Raw genomic sequence first — 12,550 nt, 5'->3', positions numbered from 1 at the left:
ATGAATTGTTGTGTGGGTTTTGCAAAATAACCTCTCTAGCCGCCACTGGAAACACAATTACTGAACGGACTAGCTAGACCTTGGTCTGATTTTGCAGAGCTCTTCTTTTGGATAGGATTCAGCCCCTCTTCCTTTCCTTTAAAAGGTGACAATCTGGCACATGCCCTATTTATGGCTGTGACAGGAATCCTAAAACCTTTTAACAGGAAGGGGGCCTATAATAGGTGGGTGGGCCTTCTTGATACAGAACCAAATATCCACAAGAAGCAGTTGTTGTTGTTTATTGAATTTATATAACACCCTATAACCACAAAATACATAATAAAAATAAAAACAACCACCCAATAGCCCCCCCCAAAAAAACACATTTTAAAAGGGCATTGGATGTAAATCAGATCATCCAAAGGCCTAGTTAAAAAGGAAGGTTTGTGCCTAGCGCCTAAGGTGTGTAAAGAAGGCGCCAAGTGAACATCCCTGTGGAGAACATTCCACAGATGGGGAGCCACTGCAGAGAAGGCCCCGTTCTCGTGTTGCCACCCTCTGGACCTCTCTAGGAGGAGGCACACGAAGAAGGGCCTCAGATGATAATCTCAGAGTCCGGGTAGTTAAGTTATATTCCCTCACAGGTATGGTATACGCAAGGCAATCTAACGTAAATTACAGCCTTAACCAGGCGTTTACGGACACTGGAAGACTTAGCATGGCAGCCTAAGCAAACAAGCTTGACTGTTACTGCAAAACAAAGCCCCGTGGCACCTTTGTGTGCAAAGCACAATGCTCCAGATTCAGAAAGCAAGCAAGGGCTCACAACTACCTTCAATCCTTTCGCAGAGCTTGTGCAGCGAGTGCATTGGGCAGGCCTCGCAGAGCTTAATCTGAGTCTTGGCACTCTGGAGGGCTGCAGCCGTGCTGAACGCTTGTTTGAGAGTGAGCATTACCTCATCCACCTGCAAAGGGAGGGTTAAAATCCAATGAATCCTATGCGTGCATTTTAATACCAGTTACATAAAAATACATACGTACATGTTTAAAACCAGAAACTAGATTTTCAATCTAGTTAGCAAACCACTGAGTTACCATTAGAAATAAAAAAGCACAGCAAAATGAGGTGATGCTCCTACAGAAATGAATGGGAGTTACACAATGGCTAAGAACCCTTTCATTTCACTACAGCTTCTGCGGAAGAATCTGCCAGTGTCCTGTGTCCTATTTTCATTTAAATGGGTTGTTAAAATTAGACTGATTTTGCAGGCTCTGTTTCACATTTGGATTGCTGTTGGTTTTTTTTAAAACAAGTGTCGTTTTTCTTGTGTTGTTGTTTTTTTTTAACACAGCTGAATTGTTTGATAATAGGGGTCGGAAACTTAACTTTTCCAATAAGCATAATGAAATTATTAAAACCTACTCCTGGATAGAATTTAATTTAGAGAACTGGGCCTTTATGTAGTGGGACTAAAAGGAGCTGAAGACAAGCTACCAACTTATTAGTAACCAACTGAACAGCTTGCCAGCCTGTATTGTTTCCAGACGGCCGTCTGGGCAGTGCTCCCCCCCCCGACACAATCACAAATAGAGGCAGGCAAAATTCCCACACTCTCCCACGTTAGAGGGGGGCAAACTTTACATTCTCTGTCAGGAAAAAGGTCAGAGGTTACAAGGCTTCCCCTCAAGTGGTATAGAGATTCAAATCCATTTTCATGCCCCGCAAAGAAGCCTTTCAGTATCTCCTTTCCCTTCCTATATTTTATGTTGTGCCGTTTAAGAAAGCCAGACCTCGAGTCTGGAAAAATCTGGAACAAGATTCGCTTTTTACAGTAGCTTCTAGTTTGCTTTCAACTTCTTCTTTTTTGCATTTGGACACGGTTCCACAGCTTTCTTGTGAAGAATATTTGCCATGCAAGGAAAGCGAGGCCCTCGTCTATGGATTGTTGCTTAGCAGAGTATTTGGTGGCTGTGCAATTTTCTCTTTCCAAAGATCACATCATCTTTATCATTTAGACCCTAACTGTTCGAAGCCTTAAATGGCACAGGAGCCTAGGCACAGATTTCTGTTTTGACTCTTCTGTCAAAACAGCTTTTAGTTACAATTGGAGCCATTCTCACCACCTGAAATTACAGAATAAAATTCTGTCCTGCCGATATAGAAGCTCCGAAGGCAGTTGTGCATGCATAAACTAGTGTATTAAGTTATTTGTGAGGCATGTAGGATGTAATGTCAATCAGGCACCCTTTTTGCAACTATGGGTGTTGGTTGTGGGGGGAAGGCAGCTATTAAAATCTTTTAAGATTATAGTACGTTGGGTGGGTACTGTTGGGGTTTCTTTGGGGTTCCCCCCCTGGGATTTCCCCTGCTACTGCAGCATCAGACTCTTGAATCCCATGTTCTCTTTCCTCCTGGCCTTCTGATGATGTCGCTGCCCATATCTTGGTGAAGAGAAAAGGGAGATGAGCTGTGCTTCATTACCCTGCTCAAAACGGGTATGAAATATCTGCCGAATGTGCCCTGGCACATGAAATTACTGCCACAAGGATGTGGGAAGGAAAACAAAGACTAGAAGCGTGTGTTGCTTTCCCCCCCATTGTCCAGAACTAAGAGTCACAAGGAGATCACGCTATGGATTTGGCCTTTGTCCAAAAAAAAAAAGGGAACACAAATATCTTACCACATTTTTGAAGTTTAGATACAAATCACTAGATGAACGGAAGAATATAGTAAACAGTAGTGACTTACCAGAGATTCGCTTGCACACTGGAACACATAGCAAACATACTGATTGATCCCAGGTTCCGCAGATTCCCGACAAATAAAACCAAAGTGATCTATGTGTCTTATGCCCTGGAGAGAAATAAAACGAAAAGCTGAACATACAGTAAAAAATTAATTGATGCTCATCAACTACTGATCATTAGGACTCTAGCAATTTTTTAAAAATCAGGAGTAACTAAACCTACTTTTCCTGTATAGTGCTTCCCAATCATATAGATAGAAAAACCATGATCCTTTTGTGGTTTTAAAGAGAGCGTATAAATATATACAAACATTTCTGAATATGTGATGCTCCTTGCTCCAACACACATCTCCAAAAAAGAAACAAAGCAAACAGATCACTATTTTGAATTACTACACAGAGTCAGGATCATTTTTCTGACTTTTGTTTCTGATTCCACTGCCTATTCCTCCTCTCAGTATACATTTATGACACTCCCCCAAAGCCCTGTGAATCAAGAAGGACCCCAAAATGATGTGTGTTCTTTCTTTCTGAGGGGAGCATGAGAAGATCCGAAATGGTTAAGTCTCTACTTGGCATAGCTCCTGACGTCTAGGCCCCAGCATACAAAATGAAAATGGTGGCAGCCTCAGCTGGAGTTGAAATGGGTCACATGCAGTGTTTATTTGTATACAATGGTACGTGTATAAAATGTGTATGCTCATCTGGTACACTGGCCGAGACTGCAACGCGCTCTACCCGGGGCTACCTTTGAAGGTGACTCAGAAGCTACAACTAATCCAGAATGTGGCAGCTAGACTGGTGACTGGGAGCGGCCGTCGAGACCACATAACACTGGTCTTGGTACATTGGCTCCCAGTACGTTTCCGAGCACAATTCAAAGTGTTGGTTGTTGTTTAGTCATGCCCGACTCTTTGTGACCCCATGGACCAGAGAACACCAGGCACTCCTGTTTTCCACTGCCCCCCGCAGTCAGGTCGAATTCATTTTAGTAGCTTTGAGAACACTGTCCAACCATCTCATCCTCTGTCGTCCCCTTCTCCTTGTGCCCTCCATCTTTCCCAACATCAGGGTCTTTTTCAGGGAGTCTTCTCATGAGGTGGCCAAAGTATTGGAGCCTCAGCTTCAGGATCTGTCCTTCCAGTGAGCACTCAGGGCTGATTTCCTTAAGAATGGATAGGTTTGATCTTCTTGCAGTCTCCTCTAGCACCATAATTCAAAAGCATCAATTCTTCGGCGATCAGCCTTCTTTATGGTCAAGTGTTGGTACTGACCTTTAAAGCTCTAAACCAGGCACCCCCAACCTTGCCCTCCAGATGTTTTGGCCTACAACTCCCATGATCCCTAGCTAACAGGACCAGGGGTCAGGGATGATGGGAATTGTAGTCCAAAGGTTGGAGATGCCTGCTCTAAACGGCCTTGGCCCTGTGTACCTGAAGGAGCATTTCCATCCCCATCGTTCAGCCCGGACACTGAGATCTTCCTCTGAGGGTCTTCTGGTGGTTCCCTCACTGCGAGAAGTGAGGTTACAGGAAACCAGGCAGAGGGGCCTTCCTGGTAGCCTGTGCAATGCCCTCCCATCGGATGTCAAGGAGATAAAGAACTACATAACTTTTAGAAGACATCTGAAGGCAGCTCTGTATCACGAAGTTTTTAATGTTCGATGTTTTACTATGTTTTATATATGGTGTAAGCTGCCCAGAGTGGCTGGGGAAACCCAGCCAGATGGGCAGGGTATAAATAATAAAATAATGATGATTATGTTTGAAGCAGTTTTGTAGTAAAATGGAAAACATGAAAAATAAAGTGATTTTAAGAAGCCAAGAACAGCACTGACCACACTAAACAGTTTAAAGGAGGAAGGTACAGTGGTGCCTCGCAAGACGAAAATAATTCGTTCCGCGAGTCTCTTCGTCCAGCGGTTTTTTCGTCTTGCGAAGCAACCCTATTAGCGGCTTAGCGCTATTAGCAGCTTAGCAGCTATTAAAGGCTTAGCGGCTAAAAGGCTATTAGCGGCTTAGCGGCTTAGAAAAAAGGGGGGGAAAGCGGGGAAAAAATCACAAGACTCGCAAGACGTTTTCGTCTTGCAAAGCAAGCCCATAGGGAAAATCGTCTTGCAAAGCAAATGAAAAACAGAAAACCCTTTCGTCTAGCGGGTTTTTCGTCTTGCGAGGCATTCGTCTTGCGGGGCACCACTGTATTCATTCTGCAATCCGATACATGCCTATCTGTGAGTTAAGTCCTACTGAACTCAGTGGGCGTTATGGCTGAGTAAACATGCATAGGTTTTTCCCAGCAGTTTACAACCCTCCACGTGATGCTGGTGTATAGCTCTCCCCATACATTATCACCGGTCATGCTGACCAGAGCAGATGGGAGTTGTAGTCCAACGCCATCTCGTGGATCCCCCTTGGTTATATCATAAAGTCCTTGCAGAAGAGAAGTGCAAGGACTTCAGACATCAACAGAAATGGAGCATAAATTTGTACTGAATCAAAAGCAAGCAGACTATTCTCTTTCCTTCACCAGCACTAAGGGAGTGAAAGTAACCACAGGGTTGCTTCTTACCACAACACAGTAAGTGAGACAACTGTGTGTAAGGGGGAAAACCCTAAAACTTAAAACTGGTGTGACTGTCAGTTAGGTTATTTACTCTTAGTTCTTCCCTGGGAAGGTTTTTCAACATCCGAAGAACAACAGGTGTGTTTGTTTTATTGTTCTCAGTACAGGGAAACTCTCATAGCTGCTTCTGACACGCAACGCCATACTGATATGGTTTGGTATTTGTGATCTACTTGTACAAGTTCAATGCATGCAACCTTCCTGCAAAAGTGTCAGTCACTAGAAAACAGCCGGCTGGAAGTGGCGTTGCTATTTTAGTCTCTAAAAGCGGTGATGAGGAAACTAAGAACGCAGCAACCGCCTCAAAATATGATGACGTGATGAAGGTATTTGCCTGCAAGTCTTGTTAGAAAATAGTGGCTGCAACAGAGCAATAGAGAATTGCAAGCAGAAACTGCTTTCCATGCACAAAGCCCACAGAAGCATGTATCTCGCTATTTCTATCACAAAGCACATTCAATGGTCAGGTCCATCTGTTTTGCACATGTAACAGGATTAGCTGTCACGACGAGACCCCATTTTGGGGGGGCAGGGGAATGATCAAGAAATACCCAGCGCGCTATTTCATCATTTGTCTCTTTGATACTTTTAATTTTAGATGTGAAGGACAGTTAAGATTTTCACCTGCAATTACCTTAATAAAGAGAATGAACTGAAACTTCTCTTTCAATAAGTAGGCAAAGCATGTTAAAAGTACCCACTGATCATTCAATTTTATTTTATTTTTAATTTCTAATTTCAAATTGTTGTTCTAAATGATAACCTAAGAAAAAGTGATTACCACAAGGAGGAGTGGAAATGAGAAATCAGCAGCAAACACCATGAAACTTAACAGATGTCTCTGTTGTTGATACTGCAGGATAATTCTCTGGCATTCCCTTAATTCTACAGTAAAAATTAGGAACAACTAAGCAGATGTTAACAAATAGTTCCTCCCACCTCAGTCCTTCTGCTTACACTTAATTTTCCAAACCTGTTTTTATTCTGAAGATGCCCAGCTTGTTTTATCCAAACACTCTTAACCTAGCTTGGATACCCACCTGAGAACATGAGGAGATATCTTTAAAGTTCTTCTCAAACACAACCGATTTCGTATCTGGACTGATGAGGTTAATTTCAAATCGACCAACCTTGAAAAGAGAGAAAACAACAACATGTTAAGGCAATCAGGACATCATGGACAAATAGCTATCCTTGAGACTTGAGGTGCCAGAAATTTTTACTCGTGCCTGTTTATCAAAGAGAAGCGTATCAAAAACTGGTGTTATGCCAACAGTAATGATTAAGGACAGGGTGACAGTTCTGCTAAGCCACCTGAAAGCAATCGGAATAGAGAAAGAGGAACAGGCATATAATATATTTACTTTTGTTTTATTCAGGATTCCACTTTATCTATGGGATGAGTAGTCAGTCACGCAAGCTCCCACAGGCTTGGAGTCTCAGTAACAACAAGCCTCTCAAATGTTCCAAAAAGTCAAGGCAACTGGAAATATTCAGAATAAAACTAGGTGACGGAAGATGAATAATGGGAATTACAAGATACAGAAAAATAGTCAAGAGGAACCAGGAAGAGCATCAGCATGCAGTTTATGAATAGACATTGATGAATTTGCTCTAAATGCTACAGTAATAAGCTTGCCTGCAAATATTTTCAATTTAAGGGATCTTGAAGATCATCTTAACCAGTCATCCAGAAGCTAATCTCACATGTTTACAGATTTAAAAAACACCAAAAGCAGAAAGTAAGTGTGAACAGGACAAGGAATTTTATCAGCAGTGCTGTACATCAAATTGCTGGCTGTTTTATCAGCTAAACATGCACATGTACAGTATCTTTTTCAGTATATAATTAGCTCTGGTATGCTTTTAAGGTGGTGGTAAACCAAACAAAAACATAATTTAGAGACACTGCTCCATTATTTAGAGCCATTGCTTCCTCAGTGCTCCAAACTACAATTCTGGCCTCACAGGTTAAAACCTACCAACCATTACATATTCCTACCAAAATTTATATTTCTCCTCTCTATTTGCTAAACATATTATTACTTTTTTTACCATTTATAATCTGCATACTGGGCCAGGAGAACCTATACAGCATATGTTACAGACAGCTCTCTGATTTGCAGCAGCCTATGGCCATGCTAGCCCCAGACTGAGGCTAGATCTAAACTGACCTGTAAAAATGCTTTTAAAAAAAGTAATATAACTCTCAATGCAATTTTCCATTGGTGATGGATCACTGCTCTATAGCGCCCTCTGATGTCACAGGTTTATAACACATTTTTAACGTTTTAACTGACCACTGTAGATGAATCCTTAGTAATAAGGTAACAAAAGGGAGAGGCCTGAGAGTAAAATGAAGGACTAAGTTATTTGTAGGGAAAGATGAAAAAGTGCCACTGTATTCTGCTCTGGTCAGACCTCACCTGGAGTACTGTGTCCAGTTCTGGGTGCCACAGTTCAAGAAGGACACTGACAAACTGGAACGTGTCCAGAGGAGGGCAACCAAAATGGTCAAAGGCCTGGAAACGATGCCTTATGAGGAACGGCTAAGGGAGCTGGGCATGTTTAGCCTGGAGAAGAGGAGGTTAAGGGGTGATATGATAGCCATGTTCAAATATATAAAAGGATGTCACATAGAGGAGGGAGAAAGGTTGTTTTCTGCTGCTCCAGAGAAGCGGACACGGAGCAATGGATCCAAACTACAAGAAAGAAGATTCCACCTAAACATTAGGAAGAACTTCCTGACAGTAAGAGCTGTTCGACAGTGGAATTTGCTGCCAAGGAGTGTGGTGGAGTCTCCTTCTTTGGAGGTCTTTAAGCAGAGGCTTGACAACCATATGTCAGGAGTGCTCTGATGGTGTTTCCTGCTTGGCAGGGGGTTGGACTCGATGGCCCTTGTGGTCTCTTCCAACTCTATGATTCTATGAAATATCTAGGGGAGGAACAGAAGCAGTAAAGGAAGGGCTGAAATGGCTTTGAGCAGCATGGATGACTACAGTCTCCGCGCTCTCGTGCTCTCTAATGCATGTGAATGCCCAACCCTGTCCTGGGTCTCCTCGTTAGCTGTAGTAAAATTGAGTTTCAGGTATAAAAACCCAAGTTCCCGACAATCTAACGAGTGAGAATCAATGGGGGTATTCATAGTAAGCATATAAACCAGGGGTCGGCAACCTAAGGCCCATGGGCCACAAGCGGCCCAGGGGGGTCGTTAAACCGATCCATGGACCCCCACCGCCCACTCAGTCGGCTCCCGTGCGCCGTGCTAAACCAGCGCGGAGCAGAGTGGGGACCGCCTTCTGCAACGCTGGCTGGCTTCCCATTGGCTGCAGGAATGCACACCTCCTCTGCACTGGAAGGAGTGCCAGAAATAGCGTTTGTGCATGTGTGTGTGCACGCACACACTCTGGCCCACTGCAGCACCGTGAACTGGCCCAAGCCATAAAAACGTTGCTGGCCCGTGATATAAACTATTGCCTGCAAATTCTGGAATAGCATCCATGTTGGTCATAGTTCTATACACACTTGTGAGGGAAAAGTTCCATTTAACTCAACCAGGCACACTTCTGTAAGGCACTGCACTGTTTCGTAATAAAAACAAGGAGCCTTGCTGCATTCTGAAGATTGTGAACTGATGGCACATGTTTTTGTAGACTACAGTCTGCAACGTTAAGTGTAATTTTTAATTTTAAAATCTCTTAACAGATCTGCCTGCCAAAAATAGTTGCCAGGGCTGTTTAATATCTCTGTGTTTGTACACGTGCAAATGCATGTGTGTGTGTGTGTGTGTGTGTGTGTGTGTGTGTATAAAAAATGTAAAAATATTGTTTCATTAAAAGAACAATTAAAGGCTATAGCCCTAATCATAAACTGGGGAGGAAGTCACATTGGAAATTTGTTTCTGAGTAAATATGAACAGGGCTATACTGTAAACAAAGCTGTGTTTGTTTTATGGGTACCGCCTCAACTTCCATCATGGAACTCAAAGCTGTGTCATTCGAGTTCCCTGACAGTCTCCCATCCGTGCACTAAACAGATCCAGACCTGCTTAACTTCTGCAAAGTTCCTGCACCAGATACTGGCAACAACTGCATCAAAACCTAAAGGGTAATCTACCCGGTCAGCAGAAAATTTAATAGTCCTGTGGAAAAAGAATAGTCTTACCCTGCCTGCTAAACTTAGTAGTGATGGCACAGCCTTTAAGGCCTCTACAGGAAAGGTATACAGAGGTGTGGCATCACCACAGACTGTAAAAGATAATGTTGTATTATTAGGAAATTAAAACTATACATAGCTAACTGTGCGTTCAACAATAAGCGCCTGGCAAGCTATTGGGTGACTGAACTCTCCCCAATGCAGTGTAGCAATGCTTAGAACTGGCATGACAGCCTTATCTTGGCTCCTGCTTTTTTGGGTTATTTTAGGTTATTTTAGGCATAAATTCTAAGGCAGATAGGACATCAAGAAATAATTATTTGCTTGTTCAGGATTTGCTTTGGGAATGCAACATATATATATATATATATATAAATAAAATAGGTATTCGATTGCCATGGTACATTATCTTGCATTACCTTTCAGCTCTGTTCAAATGCACAATTGCAGTAGTTTAACTATGGCTTGGTGCAATGTCCAAGCTATAAACTATGGTTGATTACTGGCCAGCAAATCAGACTGAGAAAAATACGTTCTGAAGTAGGTTAGCAAACTGTAGTTTGGAATGATGTCTGACTTGAGAAACCATTGTTATATTCACTGTTCTGCTGCAGAATGGAGACAAGTGCACAGGGAGACAAATAACATAAAATGAAAGCAGAAGAACTCTTAACATAGCATTGACCACTAATCAGAAGTTGGGAACCTTGTCTTTCAAACTATTGCACAATTTCAGCCTCTTATTCTGTTCGCCTTATGACTGAAAACCATGGTTGTACCACTAAACACTGATGTTAAGATTCATTTTGTTTTACTGAGGAAGCTTTAGGTGCAAACACAATTTTGATAAGAGAGCTTATTGTCTGAGAGCAAGTTCATGCTGCAGCTTGCAAGAAGTTTAGAACAGTTATCACGGGTGCTTTGCGACCAACAGTACCTCTCCAACTCTGATGCGTTGACTGGGAGTCTGTTTGGACTAATAAGGGATCTGTGTAAGGATCTTCCCCTGCTAACTTGTGTTGTTCAGTCCTCTCCCCCATGCTTTTCAACATCTACATGCAGCTGCTGGGAGAGATCATCAGGGGGTTTGGGCTGGGTGTCCATCAATATGCAGATGATACCCAGCTCTACCTCTCTTTCAAATCAGAACCAGTGAAAACGGTGAAGGTCCTGTGTGAGTGTCTGGAGGCAGTTGGAGGATGAATGGCGGCTAACAGATTGAGGTTGAATCCTGACAATACAGAAGTACTGTTTTGGGGGGACAGGATGCGGGCGGGTGTGGAGAACTCCCTGGTCCTGAATGGGGTAACTGTGCCCCTGAAGGACCAGGTGCGCGGCCTGGGAGTCATTCTGGATTCACACCTGTCTATGGAGGCGCAGGTCAATTCTGTGTCCAGGGCAGCTGTTTATCAGCTCCATTTGGTATGCAGTCTGTGACCGACCCTACCTGCCCGCAGACTGTCTCGCCAGAGTGGTACATGCTTTAGTTATCTCTCGCTTGGACTACTGCAATGAGCACTATGTGGGGCTACCTTTGAAGGTGACCCGGAAACTGCAACTAATCCAGAATGCGGCAGATAGACTGGTGACTGGGAGCGGCCACCGAGACCATATAACACCAGTCTTGAAAGACCTACACTGGGTCCCAGTACGTTTCCGAGCACAATTCAAAGTGTTGGTGCTGACCTTTAAAGCCCTAAATGGCCTCGGTCCGGTATATCTGAAGGAGCATCTCCACCCTCATCGTTCTGCCCAGACACTGAGGTCCAGTGCCGAGGGCCTTCTGGCGGTTCCCTCGCTGCGAGAAGCCAAGTTACAGGGAACCAGGCAGAGGGCCTTCTCGGTAGTGGCACCCGCCCTGTGGAACGCCCTCCCACCAGATGCCAAAGAGAAAAATAACTACCAGACTTTTAGAGGACATCTGAAGGCAGCCCTGTTTAGGGAAGCTTTTAATGTTTAATAGGTTATTGTATTTTAGTGTTTTGTTGGAAGCCGCCCAGAGTGGCTGGGGAAACCCCGCCAGATGGGCAGGGTATGAATAATAAATTATTATTATTGTTGTTGTTTGTTAGTGATCAGATTCCAAGCATGTTTGTACAAAAGGACTCCAGCTTAAAGATATTAAGTAAAGATACAGTAGTATGTGAATTTGTCTACCTCAATCCATTCCCATTCACTCCACCCTCCTGGCTGCGAATATTCTGGATTGCACACAGATCATACCTGAAAAAGCATTGTCCTGTTCTTTTCGGAGTCAGAAGGCTGGACGTGGCTTGGGGCACTTGCGTGACGTCTCCGGGATTGTGTTTTCAAACTATTGTCATGAACCTTCCTTTGCATGACACCTGTAACACTGCTGCACCGGGATCGGAACTCCTGCTGCTCATCAAACCCTGAATCCTCCAAAATGCGCTCGGGGAAAGAGACGCGAGAGCTGGCCAAGCTGGCCAGGTTGGGCTGGCTTCCAACTATGAACATCCCGGGGCTACCACCGTTTAGGCCGTCCACCTCCTCAAACGGACTATCCAAGGGAGAAGAGGGAAGTTCCCCATCGCACTCCATAAGATCCGTGATCGATTCCGCATTCCTCTGCTCGCTCAAGAGTTTCAGGCGCTGACGCTCATGCAGGTTGAACTTCTCGATGCAGTCGTCAATGAGGCTGGAAGGCGCCTTTTTGTGTGCCACCATCACTTTGCCACAGTACAGAACCTCAAATTTTTGAGAGTTGTAGAAGGCATCTTCGCTGTCTTTGTTAGGCTTGGCGTCCTCTTTCAGGGCTGCTTTGCAAACCTGTCTTATGCTGCTGATGACATCTGGAACCTTTAGAAAAGGAGAAAGAGAAACATCATTAACAAAATGAAAACAGAAAACTTTTTAACAAAAAGAGAGGCGCTTCCTTTAAGAGAAGGGTGCTGTCTCTGGAGTGGAGGTTTGCCTTATGCTTGCCTTGAATGGGCGTCCAAAAAAAGGGGTAACCCAGTCCGTACACAGAAAGAAGATTTTTTTTTTTAATAAATATTTATTGAAATTTTCAAAAAATAAAG

At 43.6% G+C, this 12,550-nt stretch overlaps 1 protein-coding gene across 5 annotated transcripts in view; it reads right to left on the bottom strand.

The window, feature by feature from the left end:
* The window catches only part of TBC1D4 (TBC1 domain family member 4), a 93,821-nt gene that overhangs the window by 40,999 nt on the left and 40,272 nt on the right, over positions 1-12,550 (bottom strand). For all 5 annotated transcript variants that reach the window (XM_053384667.1, XM_053384663.1, XM_053384664.1 and 2 more), the window contains exons 2-5: positions 11,730-12,326; positions 6,392-6,481; positions 2,732-2,836; positions 815-947 (exon numbers count right to left, since the gene is read on the bottom strand). In XM_053384667.1, the coding sequence (XP_053240642.1) occupies positions 815-947; positions 2,732-2,836; positions 6,392-6,481; positions 11,730-12,326 (925 nt within the window). The remainder of the gene's footprint in view (positions 1-814; positions 948-2,731; positions 2,837-6,391; positions 6,482-11,729; positions 12,327-12,550) is intronic.

Source organism: Podarcis raffonei, chromosome 4, assembly GCF_027172205.1.
Source record: "Podarcis raffonei isolate rPodRaf1 chromosome 4, rPodRaf1.pri, whole genome shotgun sequence".
Classification (NCBI taxonomy): domain Eukaryota; kingdom Metazoa; phylum Chordata; class Lepidosauria; order Squamata; family Lacertidae; genus Podarcis; species Podarcis raffonei.
This window is presented reverse-complemented; position numbering and strand designations above follow the sequence as displayed.